General features: G+C 41.6%; 2 protein-coding genes across 6 annotated transcripts in view; one reads left to right on the top strand and one right to left on the bottom strand.

Annotated features, from left to right (window-relative positions):
* The window catches only part of cdkl5 (cyclin dependent kinase like 5), a 47,209-nt gene extending 40,529 nt beyond the window's left edge, over positions 1-6,680 (top strand). For 2 of the 4 annotated variants that reach the window (XM_080490025.1, XM_080490024.1), the window contains exons 15-21: positions 39-140; positions 473-578; positions 1,667-1,802; positions 2,359-2,464; positions 3,481-3,603; positions 5,055-5,321; positions 5,816-6,680. In XM_080490025.1, the coding sequence (XP_080346151.1) occupies positions 39-140; positions 473-578; positions 1,667-1,802; positions 2,359-2,464; positions 3,481-3,603; positions 5,055-5,321; positions 5,816-6,223 (1,248 nt within the window). In that variant the 3' untranslated portion in view covers positions 6,224-6,680. Of the gene's footprint in view, positions 1-38; positions 141-472; positions 579-1,666; positions 1,803-2,358; positions 2,465-3,480; positions 3,643-5,054; positions 5,322-5,815 lie in introns of all 4 variants that reach the window. The other 2 variants (XM_080490023.1, XM_080490026.1) reach the window with 2 other exon arrangements.
* A 2,717-nt stretch (positions 6,681-9,397) lies between these two features.
* rs1a (retinoschisin 1a) lies at positions 9,398-15,542 on the bottom strand. Of its 2 annotated transcripts, none has more exons than XM_080458505.1 (6): positions 15,385-15,542; positions 15,021-15,046; positions 14,497-14,617; positions 12,242-12,383; positions 11,771-11,966; positions 9,398-10,951 (listed from the first exon to the last, which is right to left on the bottom strand). In XM_080458505.1, exons 1-6 carry the CDS (start codon positions 15,506-15,508, stop codon positions 10,799-10,801), a joined length of 762 nt encoding a protein of 253 aa, XP_080314631.1. In that variant the 5' UTR covers positions 15,509-15,542; the 3' UTR covers positions 9,398-10,798. The 2 variants fall into 2 exon arrangements, with proteins under 2 accessions (XP_080314631.1, XP_080314632.1); XM_080458506.1 differs by having other exon boundaries at positions 15,454-15,523.
* Positions 15,543-26,738: the final 11,196 nt, after the last annotated feature.

The following is a 26,738-nucleotide window of genomic DNA, read 5'->3' as shown; positions in this document are numbered from 1 at the left end:
AGTCTGCTTTGACCTGCACCTGTCCGTCTTCCCAACAGAGTGAGCAGCCCCCTAAAGACATGAGCCATCCTTGTGCACCCATCAAAGACTCTACGAGGGACAACACTGCTGCTTTTCATACACAGCGCTCTAAAAACGAGGTCCGACCCCCTGACTCCTCCCTAACCACTTCACTGACAGCAGGCAGTAGCTTTTCTTGCTGCTGGTTTCCATAGCTTTTTCTGTTTCTACACCAGTCAACAGCTTCACTGCACGTTGTCGCTGGTATCAATGTTGCCCCCGCTGAAAAGCTCTAAGACTGTCCTCAATGTCTTGTGATGTGAGGCAGCAAATAATGTGACAGCTAACGATAAGCCATGAAGTGAGATTGAATAATTATCGACCAGGAATTTTAACAATGCTGAGACATTTTGTTTCATCTGGGATCCCTGTGTGTTCGTGTGTCCACACTGTGTATGTCTGGTTTTTTTAGGTCGGGATGTATCACGACCCTCATGGGGACGATGGAGGCTCTTCTAAAGAGAACCGGATGATCTTTACGGAGTCCATGCCTCGGAGAGTCGGCAGCTTCTATAGAGGTATGGAAAACACAAAAAACACTGGCAGGTATGGCAGTGATGATCATTGGGTGTGTTTACCATCATCCCCTCGCTCTTTTGTGACACTACATTGAGTACTGCATGGAGTATGAGGTTTTTTTGATTATCATTTATCATTTAAAAATGACCAGTTGTTCTTAAAATAACTATGAAACATTCAATAAAAAATTTATATGAGTTTAATAGAGCACATTTTAAATTCAATATTCACTATTTTTCTTGTAAAATGCAAAACCCAGAAAGACGACTGCACCATAAGAAATCATTAAATTTTAAATTAACTTGTCATAAAGAGTGCAACGGAGCTATGATCGCATTTTATGGTTAATGCATGGGGGTAAATGGGATTTAATCATTATTTCAGTTGTGATATCAAAAATATCATACAGTCACTGGTAAATATCTGATAAAATAGCACTGTACCTCTTTCAGGATACTTTCTAATTGTTTGTTTTTTGTCAAAATGTTTCACATCTTTGAAAAACGATATTAATTGAAAGTTTTAGGAAAGATATTGATTTGTTTTTAGATTTGATTGTTGAAAGTTTGCTAAAAAGATTAAATTACATATGAAAATTAAATTTAGTTTGATTTAAAATAATGAAAATATAAACATTGACATGAAATAAGATAATAATACAGATTAAATGAAGATCCCATTAGATCCATATGATGGATGTTACTAGAAGGTCCCTGAGTTTAATTTAAGTAAAAAGAATTTGGAGCAGAAGATATTAAAAAAAATTTAATAACTAAATAAATAAAATAACCTCCTCAAAGAGTTTTGTTTAGCTTTTGACTGCAGAACGAGTAAGACGGGACCAAAAACGACTGTACAAAGCCAAGTTAAAATTTGCATTTCATTAATAAGCCAATAGTTGTATTTCCTTAAGGACGCCTGGTCATGTGGATTTTAAGAAATGTGAGTGCAGCAATTACTTAAAAAATTGTGAAATAACATTGAAAATACAAGAGACTTTACAGATTAAATATATCAAAGGCATTTTGCTCTGTAAAATCATTGCATAAATACACTTACCCATTATTTTTTCTCCTTGTGTCTTCAGTCCCGTCTCCCAGACCAGATAACTCCTCTTCTTTCCACGACGGCGTTGGGCAGGGTCGCGTGCCGGTCGTACCGGTCGTACCTGGAGACGCCGTGGTCCTGGCTAATCACTCCAAACGCCAGACTGCTTTTGACTGGTGAGGATGCGTTAGTTGACCTGGCGTGCATCGACCATGACAAGCATGTTTATAGAGACGTCATAATCCTTGAAGCAAAAGAAACAACCCAAAAAAAAACATGTCTAACTTTCACCTTCTACTACGACGATTTCAAGGGCTTCCCTCCACCTATATATAAATATCCATTCTCTTGCGTTCTCTAATCGTGCAGCTGTAAGTACTGAAGCATTTCCCGCGTTAATTATGACATTTATCCTGCTTGTCATCATCTCTGACATGTTTTCGTCACTGTCACACGAAGGGCTGTCATTAACACTCATTAAGAGCGATAAGATTTGTCAAGATGTCTCTCCAGTGTTTCCGCAAAGATGTATATGAATGAAAACAATTAATTAATTAATTGTAAAACCAGTTTCTGTGTTATGATGTAAAGTTAGTCGCATTGAACCAAGAATAAGATGTTTTTTTGGCCTCCACAATTAAACAGTGAAGGTCCTAACCCTGTGGACTTTTAGACTTTACATACTGCTCATTTAAAGCTGATAAAAGCTGATTTTCCAAATGTTCTGTGCAGGACTGCTGCAGAAGCGATGGTCATGAATCCTCCGGAGCCCACCAAAGAGAAGGAAAAGCAAGGCTTCTTCAGAGCCATTAAAAAGAAAAAGAAGAAGACACAAATAGTAAGATCGAGGAGGTTTTCCGATTTAATTTCACTGCTTCACTCTGGTTTCATGTGCCGTCTCTTCTGTATTACGTAACTGTTTTCTGCGCCTCAGAAGATGCCGATTTTAAGTGTTTTTTTCTGAACACATTGTCACACAGCATTTTCTTTGTTATCAATGTATTTCGTGTTCGTGACTGTGAAAGGGATTAAGTGCTCCTCATGTGGGAAGAATAAACCACACCTTTACTCCATCTTGCAGATTTTGCAAGTTTATCACTGACTGATATCCTCATCAATGATTTGAAGTGAAACTGTGAGACGTACCTAACAGACAAATATTTCCAGTTTTATTATGATGATGACAGTACTTACCACTCCCCCCCCCCCCCCCCCCCCCCAAAAAAAAAGAATACAAAAAAATATCATGGAGTTATGAAAAAACGTAAAACACTTTAACTTATGATGGAAATATGGCATTTCATGTTATTTCAAGGATGGTCACTATTTCTTCGTGGCCCTTATCACATCTGATCAACATTTTCAAGCAGGATTTGGTGATTTGTTGTTAAAAACAATACATTTGTAAACCCCGCACATAATAAACAGGTAAATTGTCTTTTCATTGGCCTCTGGGATTTTTGGGGGGATAATGAATTAACGGAAACAGAAAATTTCTTCCATGCAAATGGGACTTAGTGAGGTTAAATTTACTTATTTCACATTGATTTTAGCTCAGATTGAGTATAAAAGAATAACTTTTAAAAAACAAAACATTACTGGTTCAAGCCTGTCTGATCATCCCACTGGCTTGTTGTGAAAATAGGACGTTTTAAAATGAAAACCTAATTGAATTTGTGTTTTTCTCTGTTTCTAATTTAACTTAACAATGAAGTATTCATGATATTATCAATTGTTTGTTTTTTTTTTTTTGAATGTGTGTCTAGTGAAGTGTTTTTTCTCGGGGATCAGCTGCTGGAGTCGTTTTGCTCGTAGAGATTTATGTTTGAGAGTTGTGGCTGTTCTCCCCCACAGACGGACATGGAGGACGGGAGGAACCCCAGCATCAAGAAAAGCCTTTTCCCCCTCTTTAGCTCTAAGAATAGCTTAAAGCACAACTCAGCTGTCAAAGTCCTACCTGTAGTCGCCTCGCCTATGGTACAACACCAGCCTACCGCGCCCTACCCTGCCTCACCAGTAATCTAACCTCAACACTACGGCTGCATGTTACCTCACACTGCACTCAGCCGAAACCAGCCGGTCTGAAATCCTCCCAATAAGCACCCTTTGATTTGGCCGGATTTAACAAGTTGAGGGGATTTCAAACACGTTTCGAGTCGGACGGTGCACGCTGTTTGTTTCGTCTTGCCACAATGTTTGTCGACGCAGTCGCCTTCGCTCTCACGTTGCATTGTGAGACGCTGCTTTCGTGCTGCAGTGTGTGATGTTTGAAAGGACGACACTTTCACATCGCTACCATGCATATTTTAGCGTGTGCGCGTGCACACGCTCACACACACACACACACGCACACGCACACGCACACGCACACACACACACACACACACACACACACACACACAAATCTGCAGAAACGGACCAAAATCAGACATACATGATTATTCTTTAAATATTCTCCAAATGGGATATGTAGTATTTCTCTATTCAGTCCAGGAAAATATTTGCTTGCCTGATACAATGTAAATATAAAAGTGTGTACTTTATGATGTGTTATTTGCACAAAAGTATGAGTATCCTGGAAACATTGGGCATTAAACTCAAATACTGTTGCTTTTATTAGTCATATGTGCTCATCAGATCAAATATTCCAATTCTGATTTTTCAATTAAAAAAAAATTTAAAATTCTGATACATTTCTTAATTTCAAAGAAGGAGAAGAAATGTAGAAGTTACTAAATATAGTCACTTGCCTAATAAAGGGTTAAGTGCACAGATTGGGTTCAGCGGGCTGCTGCTGGGCAGCGTCCAGGGAGCAGGCGGGGGTTAAGGATCGAGCTCAGGGACCCACATTCTGACCTGAAACCAGTTAACTTCTGGTCACAGGCTCAATGTTCTAAAAACTAGGCCATCGCTGGCTTTTTATGAGAGTATATGTTCTCCTAAGAAATACTTTCTCCTTCAGGTATAGCGCGGACGTTAACAGCGATGGAACAACAGACACATTTTTCAATGTTTCTGAAAGACTCAGATTATAAATATATAGTTTTCCTCGTGCAAATTAAAAATGGATAATTCAGCATGTTTGCAAAAGCTTGTAAATAAACACATAGAATGACTATCAAAATGATTAATATATGGATTTTGTTTTTACACGTAGCATGTTTTAAAAACATACTGAGACACAAAAGCTGTGCTTGTGTCTCTTTTCATGTATTAACTCATTACTAATCACCATCATCACCTACTTGTGTTTGTGTCTGTGGCTGCCAGAGGGGGTGCATGAAGAAACTTGACATGTGATGTTAATGGTTTCACTTTGATGTACATTTCTGTGAACTGATAATATGCACAAATTCTTTTTATGTATATATATATATATATATATATATATATTTTTTTTTTTTTTTTTTTTTTTTTTTAACTCTTAGGTCCCGGGGAACGGACAAGAGCACCTGTCCCTTCAGAGGAGCTCCAAATCGTCCTCTCACCACAGCAGCCGGCGGAAAAACCGCGAGAGATCCCGTGACAGGGACCGGGACCGTGAACAGAGCCGGGACAGAGACAGAGACAGGGAGAGAGAGAGAGAACGAGAGAGAGAAAGAGAGAGGGAAAGGGAGAGAGAGAGGGAGAGAGGGAGGGAGAGAGAGCGGGTCAATGACTGGCCTCCAGAGAAACCAGTGGACTCGCACTCGCAGGTACGTGGCTCCTCACAAGTTTCTGTATGTCATGAGCACAAGCTGAATAAGCAGAGACCAGCAAAAATAGGATTATTCAGTGTAGACCAGTTTCAGACCTGAGTCAGCATAAACCAGAATGGACCTGAATGGACCTCCAACACCAGTAGTCAAGGTATGCACCAGTATTAGACCACCACCAGAACAGCATAGACCAGCATCAGACTAGTGACGACCAGCATAAACCTTCACATACCAGTACCAGACTATCTTCAGACCATCAAACACTAGTATATCGAGCATAGAGGACCATCAGACCAACAGAGGTCTGCACACTCCAGCATAGATTTGCAAGTTTAATTTTATTTTTTATCATTCTGGTATAGACTTTTAAGTTATGCGTGTATCCGAAGCCTTTTGCTTTCGGATCATGTGTCACCTGTATTTTTCTCTCTCTCTCTCTCTCTCTCTCTCTCTCTCTCTCTCTCTCTCTCTCTCTCTCTCTCTCCTCCCAGAGTCAACCGCTCAAATCACTCCGTAGGCTTCTTCACCTCTCCCCTTCTTCAAACCAAGGACAGCCTCCCCCTCCTCCTCCTCCTCAAGACCTGCGCTTCCAAGCCCCTCTACCCAACCCACCTCAGCCCTCCTCCAAAGCAGGCTACTCCGAGGCTCGGGGGCACGGCGAGAGCCGGGGCCACACTGGAGTGAGCAGCTCCGGCCAGTCCAAGAGCCGCAAGCCCAGCTACCCCCTGCCCGGACAGATCGAGTCCAGCTGGCACGTGTCAGCTTTACAGCGGGCGGAAGGTGCTCAGTTCACCGCTGAGCAGCTGGGCATCAAACCAGGGCAGAACGGACCCACCTTCACCCGAGCCTCCCGCACCAGGATGCCAAACCTCAACGACCTGAAGGAGACCGCCCTGTAACACGCTGGAAGCACGCCGCCTCCACTACGGCCACTTGCTGGGAGCATCTGCCTGACGCAGACATCGTGGTACTGTAGTGAAAGTTTACATGAGAGCCTATTTCACTGGATCAAGACCTCATTCAGAAATGTAGTTATCCTGTCTCTGAAACCTGCGAAGACTCAACGTTGAAAGGCCAAACACCTGTAACAGTGTCCTGTAGGGAAACAAAGACATGGAAGGGCCCCATCTCTCCTGGGATGTCGGTGCTGCAGAGGTTGTACGTTATTTTTCTCTCTACTAACAAGGTTACATCAGAATATGCTGATCTTTCCTGACTGGGAGACACTGCCCATGAGGCCTCTTTGCTGCCATCTTCTGCTCACAGGACGCTACTGCAACACATCAGACTGCTGCTGGCGACACCAGCGGCCAATAAACTCAAATGTTTTTCAAGCTCTGATATTTGATAGGAACTAAAAAAGAAAAAAAAAAAAAGATTTATATCAATATTATTTATTAAATATTTATTTGTTTTAAATTCAAGGATATAAGCTATAAATGACACAGTATGTAGGCTATATGGGAATATTATAAAGGTAATATAGAATTAAATGTGTAATTGCAAGAGCTTTAGTTTCGACACAAAGACATGCATAGATATTTACGTGTTGATAATACAATATGTCACAAGGAATATTTAAGAATAGTGAATGTCCTTTTTTTGTTCGATTTGATATGTTATTAATAGATATTCATGTTCTATTGTTATTTTTACCCCCATTTTTTTTGGTCTGTTTCATCAAAGTGTAAAAAGAAAATACTGACTCTAATATTACATTTAGTACAAATCTGCCCATCACCCTCAAGACATCAGTGTTGAAGCTTTGTGACAAACTATTTGTCGACAGGGTTTTGGTAGCAGAACAGCCAGAGTGAGACTGTTAGGCTCTGTGCAATACTGTCAGTTATCGTCCCTTCACTTTGTGTCCTGCTCCTGGGGCCACTATCTTAAAATCAGCCCCATTGTTCTCAGTCTCTCAGTTTGTTTACCAGCGACAACAGCTTTCTAGCTTCGTGCTGCCATGTTGGTTTTGTCTACAGCCTTAACAGTGACGGGCAGCTCTGCCCCGGTGAGGATCAACTTACATGAAACAAAACATTTGTTGTGTTTTCAGGTGGCAGGAGAGCTCTCTGCAAAAACGCATACCTCACCTCCAACCTTTAAGATCTGAAAGGATAAGTCTTGTTGCACATATATTTTTATTGTCAATAATCCTCAAGTATACACTGTCATCCATAAACCTCCATAATTACCCAAAGTCAACATCAGTCAATAGACCTTTGATGCCAGAGTGTCTCCTGTTTCAGCTGCAATCAGCTTCTCACAGCTCTAAGAAGTTTGACAAATAGCTATAGAGGACGGAAGGAAAGCTTGAAAGATAATAGTATATCAGAGCCGGATGTTTATTTGATTAAAGCAGTCCGTCTTCTATATGTTTTATCCAACTTAGGGTCACTAGGCCATCACAACTCAAACACCTACGTAGTCTCATTCCCACCGACATCCAATTTGGAGTCACCAACTAACCTGAAGTTTATGTTTTTGGACCATGGGAGGAAATTTCAAGTACCTGGAGGAAAACCCACCAATGCACAGTGAAGCAATTAGGCTGTTTAAAAAGAAAATTCGTTTTTCGTAGAAGTGACAGACATCTGGAACATAACAAAGAGCACAAATTAATGACTCACGTTTTCACCAGTAGTCCTTAAGATGAGGAATTCTATTGTTTTCATGTAAAGTCTTGAGCTCGATTCGTCACTCTGGCTTTTGTAGGGTGTGCAAGACGACATAACTATCAGACACTCAAGTTAAACGATAAAATGGATTTCACTTGTATAGCACTTTACACTGTTAATCACATTCACCCATTCACACACACACACACACACACACACACACACACACACACACACACACACACACACACACACACACACACACACACACACACACACACACACCAATGGAGGCAGCCGCCACGCAAGGTGCTCAGTCCATCCATTCGGAGCGATTTGGGGTTCAGTGTCTTGCTCAAGGACACCAACATCTTGCCTGGTGGAGATAGGGAATCAAACCTGCAACCTTCCGATTGAGAGATGACCACTCTTATCAGAAGAGCCACAGCTGCCCTGAATGTGTAGATGTGCTCGATTACATTTTGGGTATTTGTAGGACTTTGCTGACAATATGAATTATGTGGAAAAAAAACAAACAGACTTATCCTCTAATACATGTGTTTACATTTTCTGTGTGCTGAGCTTGTGTTTTTGTAAATGCCTTTTGTAAAGCGGAATTTGATTTCCTTGTTTGCTTCCTTTTTAACATCAACAGTCATAAATCAGGGATGATTTTACTTAACTTGATTTTTATTTTATTTTTTTTAAACATTTACTTGTTGTCTTCTGACTCGTGGTTGATTAAAAAAGAAAATAACAAAGAAAAAAATAGAACAAAATGCTATCTGTGGCCTAGGCAAAGAAGTATACAGCATAGTTTTTTCTTCCAGTCTCACCTTTCTCCTTCAATCCTTCTTCCTTTGTGATTTGAAAGCAAAAAAAAAACCCCCAAAAAAACCATAAACATGATCACGGAACGAGGACAGGAAACAAAAAAAAAAGTAAAGAATAATTGCTCCTTCAAATCAGTTGAAAAAGATTAAAACACACAAAACAAAAAAGAACAATTGACTACACCGCTGATTTATAGCAATAACATTCAGAAAGAGACTTCCGGTTACATTGGAGTCAAATATAGCACAGAGAGAGATCTGAAGCAGCAGGTTGTGATTAAAGCAAGACGTGTGTCCACGTCTAATATTCAGACTTATTCAGACAGCTGCCCAGTGTTGTGTATTCCTGGAAAAACCCTGATTGCCAATGATTGTAAACGACTGCTGACGTGGGTTTGTTGATATTATTATTGGGACGGAGAGATGACGAAGCTTGCCTTGCCAGTGACCTAAAGCCTTACATTAGCTCACTGACTCAACACTTCAGATGGAAATGGAGGCTTCAACCCCCCAGCAAGTCACTCACACACCGAGAAGACCAACCTTCTGTTCACAAAATACGATGAATGTGTTTCCTAAAACATCGATTCTATATGTTTTTCTCTTTTTTTCTTTTCATGAGGCTGTTACCCACTTCTGACAGGGTGTAAATAGTAATAATAGACTGTATCTATACTGACCGTTCTACTTTAAAAATGATGGGGTCACATAATAAATGCCAACTGTACATTTTTGAATGGCTCATATGTTTATTTTGTGGCACAGACAAACAAATTCACAGCAAAAACAAATGTCGTACACGCATTGATTTATTCAAGGAAACACAATAAGGTAGACATTTTCAGAGTAAACAAAACTCTGCAATGTATTCCCAAAGCACCATGGGAAATTCAGTCGAAATGTCACTGAACACACACACACACACACACACACACACACACACACACACACACACACACAGACAAAAAAACAAAACAAAGCAGGAATGAACCACAACACCAACCAACGTCTGAATATTAGTGAACCCTCCATTCTTTTGGTCTTCGTATACTTTTAACATTCAAAGTGGCACTTATTGACATAAGTGCCTAAAGATACTGAAAGAGTGAAAATGGAGGGCAAAGTGTGACCTTCTTTACAAGTTCTTGATTTTATCAGACCTTTCCACTTATATACTGACCAAAAACACTAATCTTATCATGTGTTTTTGATTTGTATGAAAACAGAAGCTTAATAATGACAGTACAGCTGGTCATGACGTCTGCTGGGGTCTATTTTCAGCCGCACGACTACACATTGGATAATGAGCATCCGGTCTGTGCTTAATCCAGAAATATAATATCAATCCAGAACAGTGGAGGAAAACAAAATCGGGCTTTGGGTACATCAACAATTGTTTTTGTCACAATTAATTTATTGCTTGTATCCGAGTTATTTACAATAAGAAAAATGAATGTAATCGCCACACTATAGCTGGAGGTGAATCAGGAGTAGAGGCTGGCAAAGAAGTGTAAACGGTAACAATCAAACATCAGCAAAAGCAAACAGACCGACCACAGAACAACACAAATGTTTTGGAAGAGCTCATTTCCAACCTGTGGACACAGGCCCCATAGCAACGCGGCCTCTTCCTCTGCAGGCCTGATTATTGCTTTGAATTTATGCCATTTCAATGCAAAATGAGCAATCCATTGAGAACTCCCCAAATTAAAGCCCTCGGTGTGCGGGACTGCTTTAATACAGACAACGCAGAGTGGAGGGAATAAAAGCTCATTGTACATATCAAACAAACCTATTCTGATGCAGAGTTTTCACTATGTCGCTTTGAAAAGGTTTCACGCTGGAATATTTCAGGGGTCGACTTGTGGTTCATGGGGCCAAATCTGTGGCTTTACACACACGCACACACACACACACACACACACACACACACACGCACACACACACACGCACAGAGTTAAGGATGGGGCTTTACTGTAGGTGATGCAGCTTTGGGACAAGGCCAATGAAGAGGGGAGAGGTTTCAGGCGCATCTGTTCATGCAGAGCAGCAGCTCCATGCGCAGAGCGATGCGAGTGTGCCACCCCAGAGGAAGGATGCGGATGTATTGCGCTATGATGGGCGGCCGCAGGAGGTTCTGCACAGACGAGGAGCGGTCAGAGTTCCCGTAGAACACCTGAAAAGAAAAGTTACGGTTTACTTAAGGCCGAATGGAAAATAACTACAAATTAAAATTTGAGTCTCTTATCATTGAAAATGTGTTTCTCTAACATAAGATGAACCCTGACTACTATTTGAAAGGTACGTTATGTAGAAACTTTTAACACTTTTTTTAAGAAGGTATTTCGATATTTTGCTATTTTAATAGTAAAGTCAGTAATGATAGAACACAAAAGGATACTTTTGTCAAAAAAAAACACTCTGTGTTGAACAAACAAATGTTAAAAAAGTTCAAATTAAACAAAAGGTAAATTAATCCATTAGTTATTTGTTATGGTGAATATTTTCTTTTTCAATATTAAAGTGATTATTGTTTATAAAATAAGATAAAAAATAAAATGTAATATATACTTGAAGATTTCTATCATGGTTGCCTAGAAGTAGATTGGAGCATGATATTAAAAAAGTCCTTAAAAAAAAGATAGTAATATTTCAAAAAGTGATCTGTTATATAAAAATTGGAATGTGATCCGGGGAAAATGTTTTTTTTTTCATTATTATTTTATCATCACAAACTACATAAGGATTAATAATATATCCTGTATTCACTTGTTTTCCCAAAAAATAATACATAAAATAATTAACATTTTTCCAATACTTGATGATTAAATATTTTGTCATATTAAAAATGAAGGAAATAGTATTTCTACAATAATGGAATAAAACAATAAAAAACAGCCACATTAAAAACATTATTTAAATATGGCAAATACTACCCCAAGTTGTATTTATAAATTTTTTTTAAAGTGCTTTTCTGGGTCTGCGCTCCACCGACCCTGTTGTTTCCGGTCTGGTCTTTGTAGTAGATCCAGTTGAGGTTCTCGTCTGTGCGGTACTGGACGCTGTACTTGGTGACCCACTCCTCAGCGTCACAGCGGCCCTGCGTGAGGATGCCGGACACCACCATCACCTCCCTCAGGTCAACCTGCAGCCACTGGGTGTTGTCCTGGAACTTGGACAACCAGGCGCAACTGGAGCAGAAACACAGAGCGTCGGTGCAAGCACATGTTCAAACATAAAGCATAAAGAAGACAATAACTGCAATTTTTAAAATGAAAAACAAATTTTGGGGAAAGATTCTTTACATATTAACATTCAATTTACTGAAGCTTCAGAGAGACTGTCGACTGTGGTGAAATAAACAAGTTAAAAATAAAACCACTCAGCATTTATTTTTAGCAATTTCAATGTATATGTCTTCAGATTATTTTCATTGTCTGTAAAAGTCACCCTGGCCTGGACCTACCCGAAGCCCTGGCTGTTGAGCCGGGCCTTGCTTGGGACCCACGAGTTGAACCAGCCTGAGTACTGGTCCTGGTTGGAGCAGGTGATCTGGTCTGGATCCACTGATCCGGCCTCAAAGCCAAGAGGCTTGTGGTACGGACAATCTGCAAAAAGGGGGGGGGCGGAGACAAGGCAATGAGAAGGGGCTTAATGAAGCTATTTTACTTCAGCTCGTGTTAATTTCCTCTTCAAAGACCTTCATGGATTTTAAGGTCACCCCTGAGATGAAGGCGACGCAAACACATCTGCTGGAAATCACTGAAATGCGACCAGCAAATGATCATCACTAAGCCTCTCCAGATACTCAATTTTCTATCCTTCTCTCATTTTTCCTCTCCCCTGCTGTCTCTCATTCTCACACTCTCCTGCTCCAAAAGCCCCCCCGCCGTTAGCAGCCCCGGTGTGACCCATATCCCATCCTAAAAGCCTGCAGTTTAATTCTCCACACTGAGAGATCAGTGATGTCCATTAGGCCGGCAGGCGGACAGATGGCTATGTTCTACTCTCCACAGATTTAGCTCCATGTAGCACTCATGTTTTTTTTGTTTTTTATTTTTTTTTCTCATCTCGATTCCATGAAAAACAGATCAGAGAAACTCCTTTGGGCTCTCAGCAAATACACTCTAAATATCTGAATGGGATGGGGGATCTGTTGCATGAGTGACAAGCCCGTCAACTGTTGATCCACGGAGCTGAAAGTGTGGTCGAAGTAGCCTGCTGAGATTTTGTTTACTACTCACTTGAGCCTATCTGGCCGAGGCTCACGTCCGCTCTAATCCCCTGTATCACAACGCAGAAGCGTCTGTGTGAGTCAGGCGATAAGTGTTTACATAACGCTCGTTCAAAACGCTTCCCTAATGTATCGCCTGCCGAAAACAAAACAAATTCAAATCACTGAATTAGTGCAGAAAGCCCCGGAGGTGAGATACTGTAGAGGTGAGGAGAAAGGAACTCTGAGGAAAGTCCTTCTCACTCGTTATTTATCATCACCGGATCCATGCAGGGTAATTACCGGTTTCTCTGATTGTGCCATCGGCACAGTCTATTACCAGCCCCGTAATCTCTGCATCATTTTCTGAGATGATGATTATCCGCAGAATTTCCTTCTCCTCTCCGTTAATGGCCACTGCGTGATTTCACACTCGACAGGCACCATTTTGTTCTACTTTCTTCTCCTTGGAAAAGCACAAATGATTGAATGATCGTCAGCTCTCAGGTGAAGCGATCCTGAACTCGTTTTTACAAATATGCAGATCTACACATTCACATAGTGGAGACTATAAAGTTAGCCCCATGCAGAGCAGAGAGTTGGCGCCACATGAGCGATAATGTTGTCCAAGGTAACCGGCTGACTGAGTGCGATGAGTCTGAGAGTGTCTGTTTCTTATTGAAAAGCCTGAAATAGCTTTTCACAAAAAAAAATCAATCAGTTTAAATCATTAATTCAACTGAAATCTCGACTGTAAGTCTACCAACATTTTGGGGGGTTTCTTAACATCTCAATGACAAGGTGAATTATTTCTTTTTAAAGAAATTAAACTCTATATTTAAATTTTGAGTAATCCGTCGCATCTCGCAGCATCTTTCCACGAGGACAGGTTCCCTTCTAAAACAGTAAATCTGATGGATTGTGGAGTCTATGTGGGTGGAGGAGTAGCTGCTTGTCATGGCTCCATCTGCATCACCTTCTTTGTGGATGTCCAGTGAAGCATGTCCGCCCCATGGTGTCAAATCTGGAGCGTTATTCATTCATGCATGTACTTGAACATATAGGGATTCCCTTAACACACATTTAGACACACATGCAGAGTGAAGTCACCCATCCATCTGTATTTAATATGTTTTCTGTCAGTTATTGGTTTTAATGAAATTTCAAGAGGAATCTGGTATAATATGGGTTAATGTGGCTTTCTAATAATACAAATTAGCAGCTTTATTTGTATTTCTTGAATACAAAAAGTTTCAGCAGTTGAATTGATAATGTGAATAACAAAAAAAGCAATTTCCATTTGTGGACTTAAAATGCATTTCCAGCATTTTTATCATTATTGCAGCCCAGCGTGTGCATTAGCTTTTAAACAAAACTCCATCATATGTGGCTTTGAGGTGTCGTTTTGTGTATTTACTACAACAAAACAGAAAATCAGTTGAACATAAAAAAAATATATATTTTTAAACTGATACTGACCAATCGAAACCACAGGGCAGAGCTCTTACCTGGTATGCAGCCCTGCACCATAGAAGAGCCGGATCCGATGGAGGTGAACTCAGTGGGAGATTCAACTCCGTCACAATCACATTTGCAAGATTTGCTGGTCCATGATTCAGAGACACCAACCTCAGAAACACACAAACACACAAACAACATTTCCTAACCAAATATCCAAACAGCATCGTTACAAACACTCAAATATTTAATATATAAGATATGTGAGGCACTGGAATTTTTCTGTGGCTTGCAGTTCACATTGAGTAAATTGACTAATGACTGCAAAGTCATTGATGCTGCAAAGAGTCTTTAAGCATTTCACTTCAGTCAATCTCAATTGTTCTTTTAATGACAAGCAGTTGACATTGACTAATATCACTTTCGTAGACATTTTAAGTATAAGCTGATAATTTTCAGTTTTTATTAAATACCCCCCCCCCATCATCCCCACCAACAACCCCGTCTGCAAAATGAAAAACAAAAACAAAACAATAATATAAGATATCCTATGAAAGATTAAGCTTCTTCATACCTCTTGAGAATGGATGCTGATGAATACTGTCCAGCCGGACGGAGAGAAGGAAAAAAACCAATTTGATAAGAAAGGTGAAAAAAAAAGGGAGAAACAATTGAGAAAATGGAATCTTTAGATGTAGAAGTCATTTGTTTTGGCTCCAAATCTGCACATCAATCTGTCAGTTTAACCACATTATGACAATGTAAATAAACAACCAAACCACAACACAAAAAGTAGCCGATACATCAAAAACCAAAACCTGTGAACCATTTAATTGGACCGCGGTTGACATTTGACAATGTAGGTAACAATTATTATTCAATGAGAAATAACTTTAAAAACATCGGAATGTACTTTTCTCAAGCCAAGCAAAACATACCGAAAAAACACCAAGTGTACTGAACAACCCACAAACTACACAGTGAAGATCTGAGTGCGATAATTGTACCGTCAGCTCCCAGAAGAAGCAGGACCAGCAGCGAACGCTCAGCGCTGAGAGCCATCTTCAACCCGCTCCAGACCAGACGTGACCGAACGTAGACTGAGCAACCAAGCCAGCAGTGGTAGAGAGGCCGGATTACATTAATCCACAGGACACTAATGGCCTTACCTAATGCCATCCTTATCTGTCAAAGCCCCTCCTACAGCTGTTCACCCACCACCATCGAAAAACCATCCACGCCACCATGCACACTGGAAAATTGCTGGGGAGGAACAAAAATCCTGCGGCAAAAACAAAAAGCAATCATGGTCAAGGGACAGATTTGGGTGTGTGCTGTGCTCAAGAGAGTGAAAACAAAGAGGCTGCACTGGGGTGATGGCTTATGCTGGGCCCTGTGATCCATATGATCGGGCAGAAGGTCTGAGTTTGGGTGGATCTGTCGGTTTTCCTCATGCTTTCATGCATTTTCCAGTTGGATTACCGTGTTGATTTTTATGCTGTACAAAGAAAGCATAGAGTACAAAGACAACATATGACTGAAGTTGCCACACTTGAAAAAAAAATGGCAAAGACAGTGTCTGCAGTTCAAGAGAGTAAACAGCAAAAATCAAATCATTGAAGTGAATATAGAAGAAAGGTGCATCTTTACCGTGATTCCTCTGCTTTTCTGTGGGCTTGTGTTTTACAGTACAGGTATATTGTGTTGTGTTTAATGTAATACTGTGCAGAAGAAGTCAGGACTCGATGCAGGAGAGCAGAGATCGCACAGAGTGCGCTCCCGTTGACTACTATTTTTCTGTTTTTAAAGTTCCTGTAAAAATAAATATGTTGCCATGGAGATGAGTTTAAGGAGGACTGATTGTGCCCAAATTAAATAAATAAATAAATAAATAAATAAATAAATACACCATTAAATAATGAATTGAATGTGTCATTAATTTATTAAAATTGGAATTAAATGTGAACATGTGTCATTAATTAATTACAATACCAATTCGATTAATTTAAGAGACTTGCATAAGTGAATTCATATTTTAACTAATTAATGACACATCTATATATCTAATTCAAATTCTAATTAACTAATGACACATTTAATTAATGATTTAATGGTGCATTTATTTATTTAATTTTGGCACATTTAGGCAATGAAATGAATATTTTCTTCTGGACTTTGTCCTCAACATTTGTTTTGCATTAGCTTCTATTTTGTTTCATTCTTTTCAGTTTATATTAAGATCTTTTAATGACTTTGTTGCTGATATGTGTTTTACAAATACAGACACAGTGAGCTTAAAATAAAATGAGTTTTTTTTTGGTTATTTTGTTTGTTTGGAGATTTTTGTACATTCAGGATTTGAATCCTCATATAAACATAAGTCTGTCCGTCTTGAAACTGTTTAAAATATCGACAAGCAGTGTGTTTTATTCTTTATCAGTTCGGAAGTGACAGCAGAATCTGACTGTGCTCAGGTGTAACTTGAAATCACTCAGGAGGGTTTTAAGGTCAGTTGGGTGAACCAATCAGGCCTCGTTAATCAAAGCTGTTCTCAATTTGTGTTCCTTCATTAAAACACCTGTTTCCTTCTTCCCACACATGTTTGATGCTCTGAAAGCAGGAAGGCTCTTTCAGTTTTAACAGCTCTTTTTCTTTTTTTCTTTACTGGAGTCAACAGGAGTGGAAATGAGGGCTGTGGTCAGAGGCAAATGTAGGGCTTCTCCACAAGCGAAGAGAAGGTCTCGAGGCTACGCCAAACACATCTACAAAATTCACAAAGAGGTCAGAAACACCACGACTTCAAACATGTCCTTGAGCTTACCCAGTCTAAAAAAAATATTTCAACACGAGCTCAATCTGGCTTGTGCAGGTCAGCGTATGAATATTTTTCTTTCCATCTTCACTTGCAGGTCAGTGCGAAAGTGACGAGGAGTCCAGACCTCCACACCGGTTGGCTCGGTTTTCCGAAACCCGTCCTGCTCAACCTGGTGAGCTTGGAGGCGTCTCGGCTGTCAAAGACCAACAGACGGAAAGTCATCACTGTGCAGGAGGTCGCCGCTGCCGTCACACTTGTGCAGCACAAGATTAATGCAAAAGCCGCTGCGTGACGATTTCAACCTGGGCTCAACTGAACTTTTTAAAGTTTTATTAATAAATAATTCATTTTAACCTTTACCTCGTTGCAAATCCAGTCCGTTTTCAGATTGTATGTCAGCTGCTCAATGGGAAAGTGAGGGTGAACTTTTATGTGTTGTGACTTTATACCCAGAGTATCCATGTTGAGGCGAGCTCACAATCTTCTGACTTATGAGAGAAAAACAAACTCCTCATTGGCACAAGAAAAAATCTAAACTGAAGCAAAATTAGGAGTAATAACGTTCATTCACAAAGCTAATTTACTCATGGGGGAATTTAATTGAGGGGAAAACATCTCATTTGTATGTCTTGTGCTTATTTAAAATTGTCTTTGTATCAAATACAAAGGACTATGTGGTATGTAGCTCAGGTTAACTAGGAATTTGAGGGGTTTAATTTCAATTCAATATTTGTTAGTGCTAAATCACATCAACAAACATCTCAAAGCGCTCTTACAATGATAGAATACAACAGAACCCAACTAAACCCTTCCAAAGCAAGCAGATGTAACAAGCAACAGTGGCCAGGAAAAACTCCCTGGCATGGAGAGAAGTTCATAAGAAGTCCCTCTTCAGGAAGAAAGCGTGGGGCGGACCCTAGACTCTGGAAGGGCGGCCATCCGCCTTGACCGGTTGTGGGGAGAAGTACATGGGATAGGACAGGGAGGGAGAGGAATAGAAGAGGGAGAGAGAGAGTGGCAGACAGGCCAGATAAATACAAATACTAAGAAAAGTCTATGATGAGCGTTGGTCTGATGATGAACCAATCTCAGTCTGGAGTTTAAGGGCCGTGCCGTTGCGGTGGGGTCCCGGTGCTGTGGTGGGGTCGGGTAGTAGGACCGTGGTAACTCCACTCTGGGAGTCTTGGGTCTGATCCCCTGGATCCTGCTCCCCTCCTGTCAGGGAGAAAAACAGACGGCGGCAGTATCTGGTGGCTACAGTAATGTTGTTACACAGAGAGAAAGAAAGAAAGACAAGAAACAGAAGCTCCAAATGTAGAGTTCCTCCCTTTAACGGGAGAGAGAAAATCCCCTCAGCAATTTAGGCCTAGAGCAGCTCAACTTAGTGGTCCTATTTTATTCCTAATGATAAGCTTTATCAAAGAGGAAGGTTTTTAGTCTACTCTTAAATAAACTAATGGTTTCGGACCGAGGCTGCTAGTTGATTCCAGAGTAAAGGAGCCATATGGCTGAAACTCCTGCCTCCTGTTTTACTTTGAAGGACTTTAGGGATTACCAACAGTCCTGCATCCTCAGAGCCAAGGGCTCGTGGAGGGTGAGACACTTCTAGAAGTTTCTCCATATAGGACGGAGCCTGGTGATGAAGAGTTTTATATGTGATCAGAAGGATCTTGAATTCTATTCTCGATTTAATTGGAAGCCAGTGTAAGGATGCTAAGACTGGGGAGATGTGCTCTCTTCTTCCAGTTCTGGTTAGTAAACGTGCAGCAGCGTTCTGCACTAGCTGTAAGATCCTAACAGAGGAGTTTGGACAGCCTGACATTAGGGAGTTACAATCATCTCATCTTGAAGTCACAAAGGCAGGAATCATTTTTTCTGCATCTTTGAAGGACAAGAAGTTTCTAATTTTTGCAATCTTCCTTAGATGGAAGAAGGCTGTCCTGGAGACATGTTTAACATGGGACAGAAAGGACAGATCCTGATCGAAAATAACACCCAGGTTCCTAATATCACTGTTAGAGGTTAAGGTAATATTATCTAAGGTAATCAGACTATCTGAAAAGTTATCCCTGAGCTTTTTAGGACCTACGATTATAACCTCAGTCTTGGATGTGTTGAGCATTAAGAAGTTGATAGACATCCAGGACTTAACGTCACCTAAAACACCTAAAACACCTAAAACAGATAGAAGAGCTCTATCTGAGGCCATTAGAAGGTCATTAGTAACTTTTAGCAGTGCAGTCTCATCATTCTGATGGTTCTTGGTCAGTTTGGCTACAGTACTGAAAAGAAACCGAGGGTTGTTTTTGTTTTCCTCTATTAAGGATGAGTAGTAATTAGTTCTACTTCTACTCAGAGCTATCTTATAAGTTTTGAAGCTATCCTTCCAGGCTATATAATCGAGGTCTGTTTTTGTTGAACGCCAAGTTCTTTCTAATCTACGGGAGCGTTGTTTAAGCTGGCGGGTTGATGAGTTAAACCATGGGGAGGACTTTTCCTGTTTTTTCATTTTCATTTTTTGAGGAGCTATGTCGTCTAGCGTTGTTTTTAGCATATCTGTCAGACTGTTTGTTAGGTATTCAATGTCTGAGCTAGCAACAGTATACGGGTCAGGAAGATTCACTACTGATTCTATAGCAGAGGGAATTCTTTCCTTGAATTTAGTTACTATGTTATCAGAGAGAGACCTGGTTAACACGGCTTTAACCGGAGGGTTATAACGATTTAGAACAAAGTCAAAGGTTATTAAGAAGTGATCTGACAGGAAATCATAGTGAGGAGAGATGGTGAGATGCTCTATATTCAAACCATAAGTTAGAATAAGGTCTAAGGTGTGTAGTTGTTTATGGGTAGGCCCGTCTACTACCTGAGAGAAACCTAGAGAGTCAAGTGTAGATTTAAAGCTGGCACTGAAACTATCATTTTCTAGGTCAACATGAACATTGAAGTCTCCTACCATGATAACCTTATCTTTAGTCAGGGCTAGATCTGACAAAAATTCAGAGAATTCAGTTAGAAAAGTTGAATAAGGTCCAGGAGGACGATAAATGATTACAAATTCTACAGAATTTACTATTTTATTTGACGGGTGTCGCATGGTCATGTTCAGACTCTCAAAAGAACTAAAGTTGGATTTTGGGTTAATATTAATTAGTAACTGAGAGTTCTAGATGGCTGCCTCCACCCTCCTCCACCACTTTCACGAGCTATTTGAGTGTTAGTATGACTTGGAGGGGAGGCTTCATTTCGACTAACATACTCATCTTTACGTAGCCAGGTTTCTGTTCATCCAAAGAGATCAATGTTGTGTTCGCTTATCAGATCATTGACTAGAAGAGCTTTGGATGATAAAGATCTAATGTTTAGGAAACCACATTTCATTTTTTTGTCTTGATTTTGTCTAGTTTCACACTTGATACGGATTAAGTTTTTGTAGTCATTAGAAGTTGTTTTCCTAGGTTTAGATAGTTTTATACTTGTGGTGGTCCGAGGGATAGACAGTCTCTTTGGGATGTTTGACTAAGTTAGCTATGGTTGGTGACTGCCCAGAGGGAAACTCAGAGAGGCGTGTAGGACTGCGACTCTGTTGCCTGGTCCCCACTCTGGTGCGTCAGGATGGAGGAGCTAAGCTTTTAGCTATGTTTCTAGATAAGAGGTACGCTCCATCCAACGTGGGAAGGATGACGTCCCTCCTGATGAGACCAGGCTTGCCCCAGAAGGACTTCCAATAATTAATGAAGCCTACCGAGTTACTGGGACACCACCCTGACAGCCAGCGGTTAAAAGATGAGGTGCGGCTAAACATCTGGTCACTGATGAGGTTTGGGAGGGGGCCAGAGAAAACTACTTTGTCTGAAATGGTCCGCGCGTATGTGCACACTGACTCTACGTTAGCTTTGAGGACCTCAGACTTCTTCAGGCGAACGTCGTTTCCACCGCAGTGGATTATAATCCCTTTAAATCTCTGTTTACTCTTGGTCATTAGCTTTAGCTGGGACTCTATGTCACCTGCTCTGAGCACCGCTCATGATAAAATCAAACCTGATCGACAATTAAGCAGCAACTATATTTCAACACACGTCATCGTTTAAATCCCTCATTTGAGGCTAAAAGGTGAAATGATGAGGGTGGAAGAGGCGGCGATGGCGGGACGATGGCAGGACGGTGGGATGACTGCGGAATGATGGGATGACGGGGGGACGACGGCGGGATGATGAAGGGACAACGGCGGGACGACAGCGGGAAGATGGCGAGACCTGTCTGAAATATGTGTTCAGTAGAACCTCTTACTAGGAACCCTGTTAGAAGAGATAAATAGTCGAGCACAGAGAGGTTTTGACTGTTAACGTACTTTAATGAGGGACTGCCTCTATTTAAAAAGTCTGAAAAGAGGTCATAATTGTCTATTAATTAATTAATTAATTAAAATCAGGCAAAGGAGAAATGTTCGGTCCTGTTTACACGACAATGTTTTAGGCAGGGCTGTAGTACTCCAGTCCGAGTCCGGACTGGAGTACTACAGCCCACGGACTCTGACTCAGGACATTTTTTTTTGGTCTCAGACTCCTTGGTATTCGACTCGGACTTGGCCATTGGACTCGCAAAATATTTTACTCGTCTCTACCGAGTCCAACTGTGTTCTTAAACCTGGTCAAAGCTTGAATCTTTTTTTAAATTATTTTTTAATTGACACAAATCCTCCACCACAGCAAGTCTCCACCTTCACAACAGTCCCAGACTGGGTCCGGTACTCGCCATCTCGTCCTCCGATAGGGTGGGGGACAGACTGAAAGGCATTATTATTTTTGCTGCCAAAGCCAGTTTAAGTATCCGCAGCTCCGTCTCACTGGACAGTGTAAAGCAGCCAGACGTCATTTTGACGCTCAATCTTCTTCAAGGACGTCCAGAAAAACAGCCCAGTTTGCTGAAAGCTGTCTGAAATATGTGTTCAGTAGAACCTCTTACTAGGAACCCTGTTAGAAGAGATAAATAGTCGAGCACAGAGAGGTTTTAACTGTTAGCATACTTTAATGAGGGACTGCCTCCAGCAGGGGGCGCTGCTGTGAAGTTTACTTCAGTCAAACCGAGCAAGGGGGTCCTTACATAGCAGATATGCCTTTTGTTCAAAAAAAAAATGTCTCTGTGAATAGTTTAATAAAGCAACATTGTTTTTGAAAATGTTTTTGTTGTTTATCTCCACATTCATATTTTTCATTTCATTTGTTTTATTTATTTAAAAGGGGCCGTGTACAATTTAAACCTAAATGTTGACATTTGATGCACCGTACCAGGTTTAGCTGGAGGCTAATTCACATCTGAAGTCCCGTGGCAAGTAAAAGACAATCCATACATAAAGACATTCACAGGACAATGTTTAACACACAGACATGAAACAATACTAAAAAATAAAATGACCCCGACTTATCCCTGCCCACCCCCCACATCAACCAGACAAGACAACGTTAAAGACACTAAAACAAGGCCAGCACTGGACCACAGAGAAACATTGATCAGTGAGTGCAGTTGAGTGGAAAAGCCCTATTAGAAGAGTTGAGTATAATGAAATTTCTCTAATTTTGTGGTCGTGAAAATATATATTTTTTCTGTCATAAGGTTTACTCCTGATCTCATCTGGACTTGGGACTCGGACCTTTGTGACTCGGACTTGAATTGGACCTGACAAGCCCCGACTTGGACTTGTCTTGGACTCGATAAAGGTGGATTTGACTACAGCTCTGGTTTTAGGTACTAAGATATTATTCTTTTATTGTTTCAGAAACTGTTTTCCATGTTTTGAAAATGATGTCCATTTACATGGAAACAGAAATGCTGAAAACCGTGTAGTTTTCGCACTGTGTTTGCAGTTGCCATGGTACCTGTTACCATGGCAACAGCAGAACAAGCAGGTTCACTTTGATCTTCAAAGCCTTAGATGTTAAAAGCATCACGTTATGTATTAATGTGGTGAACTTGAAAGCCATGTTATGATGTCAACGAGATGCTTTGAACAGCAAAGCTTTGATCATCATAGACTAGAGAGACTATATCTAGCACAACAGACTACAGAGATGTCACCCTGATCGACTGATCAACTGAGACAACGTGAGACAGCATTGCAGTGAGGAGCATCTTCAAGATTTATAATTCAAAATATTTCAGAGAATTCTATGAGAGAAATGGAAAACCAACAGGAGAAAATCATGGCGTGTACTTGTGACACGATCACACAACTGCAGAAGGACCTGAGTTATTACCAAAATTTGAACTTTGTCCGGGTTGAGAACCAGCTTAAGGTCTGGCATCAATTAAGGAGAGTGGAAGAAGACAGAGACAAACTGCTGAAAGAAAATGAAGATTTGGTCAGAGCTCTGGAGGGGTCTCAAGGTGACCTGGAGAGTGAAGTGGCCACTCAGTTGAAGGAGAAAGATGAAGACGAATGTGCTCTGTTTTCCCAGTGCCAGAAGGAGCCCAGCCAGCTTTCTCAAGTGGACGACAGTTTGAAAGAGGACTATGACAAACTGCTGGAAGACAAGGAGCAGTTGAGTAACCAGGTCAGAGCTCTGGAGACCAAACAAGAACAGTTGGACTCTGAACTCCAAGACAAGGACCAACGGCTGAGAGACATGGAGGAGGAGGTTCAGGCGTTGGAAAAGAGTCTCCAGGTAGAAAGAGAAGAAAATGAGAATAAGTTGCAGGAGAGAGCCGAACAAATCGGTGAGTTGCTTCACGCCTTTCGTAATCAGGCTGAAAAATACCGTGAGCACAAGGGCGACTGTGAGAAGAACACTCAAGACCTTCAATTAGAAGTGTTTGCCCTCAAAAGTGCCTTGGACCTGAAGGAGACTGAGTGTGGCGATCTAAAAACGGAACTGCAGGAACTGAAGGACGATTTAACAATCGCCAAGACCAGCCTGGAGAAGTCCCTGGATAAACTTGAGATGTCAGCTGAACAGAAATCCTCCCTGCAGTCTGCGTTTGAGCAGAACGTTAATGAGCTTACTTCACAAGTCAGCAGTTTGAAAGAGGACAATGACAAACTGCTGGAGGACAAGGAGCAGTTGAGTAACCAGGTCAGAGCTCTGGAGACCAAACAAGAGTTGGACTCTGGCTTCCTTGAAGACCACCAACAGCTCAGAGAAATGGAGCAGGTTCAGGCCTTGGTAAACAGTCTGCAGTTAGAAAAAGAAGAAACTAACCGGAAGATGCAGGAGAGAGACCACAAAATCAATGAGCTGTCGTATGCCTTGGGTCATCAGGCCGAGTTGCACGATGAGTACATAGAGGACTGTGTCAACAACACTCATGAACTTGAATTGGAAGTGGACACCCTCACAAGTGACTTGGACCTGAAGGAGACTGAGTGTGAGAACCTCAAAAAGGAACTGCAGGAACTGAAGGGCGAGGTAACAATCGCCAAGACCAGCCTGGAGAAGTCCCTGGATCGACTTGAGATGTCCAAAGCTGAAGAGAAGAGGACAATGCTGATGAAGCTGGAGGAAGCAGCTGAACAGAAATCCCCCCTGCAGTCTGCGTTTGAGCAGAAAGTTAATGACTCTACTTCACAAGTCAGCAGTTTGAAAGAGGACAATGACAAAGTGCTGGAGGACAAGGAGGAGTTGAGTAACCAGGTCAGAGCTCTAGAGACCAAACAAAAACAGTTGGACTCTGAACTCCAAGACAAGGACCAACGGCTGAGAGACATGAAGGAGGAGGTTCAGTCGTTGGAAAAGAGTCTCCAGGTAGAAAGAGAAGAAAATGAGAATAAGTTGCAGGAGAGAGCCGAACAAATCGGTGAGTTGCTTCACGCCTTTCGTAATCAGGCTGAAAAATACCGTGAGCACAAGGGCGACTGTGAGAAGAACACTCAAGACCTTCAATTAGAAGTGTTTGCCCTCAAAAGTGCCTTGGACCTGAAGGAGGAAAAGGAAAAGGAACTGCAGGAACTGAAGGGCGATACAATAATCGCCAGGACCAGCCTGGAGAAGTCCCTGGATCAACTAGAGAGGACCAAGGCTGAACTAGAGAGGACAATGCTGATGAAGCTGGAGGAAGCAGCTGAACAGAAGTCCCCCCTGCAGTCTGCGTTTGAGCAGAAAGTTAATGAGCTTACTTCACAAGTCAGCAGTTTGAAAGAGGACAATGAGAAACTGCTGGAGGACAAGGAGCAGTTGAGTAACCAGGTCAGACCTCTGGATACCAAACAACAGTTGGACTCTGGGTTCCTTGAAGACCACCAACAGCTCAGAGACATGGAGGAGGAGGTTCAGGCCTTGGTAAACAGTCTGCAGTTAGAAAGAGAAGAAACTGACCCGAAGGTGCAGGAGAGAGACGACCTAATCAGTGAGCTGCTGGACGCCTTTCGTAGTCGGGAAGAAAAATACAGTGATCACCTGGGCGACAGTGAGAAGAACACTCAAGACCTTCAAGAGATTGAGTGTGAGAACCTCAAAAAGGAACTGAAGGAAAAGGGTGACTATGTAGCGACCGTCAGCACCAACCTGGAGACGTTCCTGGATGAACTGGAGGAGTTCAAGGCTGAGGAGGAGAGGACGATGGAGATGAAGCTGCAGGAAGCAGCTGCAGTTATCCAGGCAACATACTGGATCATTGTGGTGATGAGGGAGCAGAGCCGTAAAGCAAAGCTCTTTGTTGGCCAACCGCTCGACATCCCCGCCCTCACCTATGGTCAGGAAGGTTTGGTCATGACCGAAATAATGAGATCGTGGTTACAAGAGGCCCAGATGAGTTTTCTCCGTAGGTTGGCGGGAGTCGATCGTGATGATAGAGTGTTGAACTCAGCCATTCCAGAGGGACTCAGAGTCGAACCGCCGCTCTTCTACATTGAGAAGAGCCAGTTGAGGTCGTCCGGGCTTCTGGCTAGGACGCCCCCTGGTGGCCTCTCTTTAGTGGTGGACCAGGCACGTCCATCTGGGTGGAGGCCACAAGGTTGGCACAGGACTCGCTGGGGAGATTATATCTTTGGCTTGATCTGGGAGCGTCTCATGGTCCCCGATTGGGGAGGTGGGAGAAGTTATGGTTACTCTGTTCTTTACACTGCTACCTCCACCCCAAACGGACGAAGTGGGAAAGAAGACGGATGTATGGATGGATGGATCGGTCAGAGCTCAGAGTCCAAACAAGAAGAGTTGGACTCTGAGCTGATTGGTGCAGAGAGGTTGGAGTCTCCCTCTGCTGCCGTGGCAGAACAGGCTGACGAGAGGACAGGCGTGAGGCTGATGAAGGTGGTGTGTGGATCGTTTCACCAGGGGTACAAGTTCTTTAAGTTTAGAGGACTCCAGTGCATGGCGATAGCTGCTGTCAGCTTAGTCAAACACACCATGAACAGCGTGTTCTCGTGGGAGACGTATGATCTTGATCAGGCTGTGGTGTTAGGTGATGAGTTGTACACGACTTTGCGTGACAACCACATCTTTACTCATCCTTCATACCTGATGTCGGTCCCAGATTTGCCAGAGC

The sequence above is a fragment of the Lipophrys pholis genome (assembly GCF_963383615.2).
Source record: "Lipophrys pholis genome assembly, chromosome: 2".
Classification (NCBI taxonomy): Eukaryota; Metazoa; Chordata; class Actinopteri; order Blenniiformes; family Blenniidae; genus Lipophrys; species Lipophrys pholis.
The sequence above is the reverse complement of the archived record's forward strand: the minus strand, read 5'-3'. Positions and strand labels throughout refer to the sequence as shown.

Coding starts and splice junctions, on each gene's coding strand:
- rs1a (XM_080458505.1), bottom strand. CDS start 15,508: ATGGCTCTCAGCGCTGAGCGTTCGCTGCTGGTCCTGCTTCTTCTGGGA. Junction 14,618..15,020: donor TCAGCATCCATTCTCAAGAG/GTATGAAGAAGC, acceptor TGTGTTTCTGAG/GTTGGTGTCTCTGAATCATG. Junction 10,952..11,770: donor ACCAGACCGGAAACAACAGG/GTCGGTGGAGCG, acceptor TTTTCTTTTCAG/GTGTTCTACGGGAACTCTGA.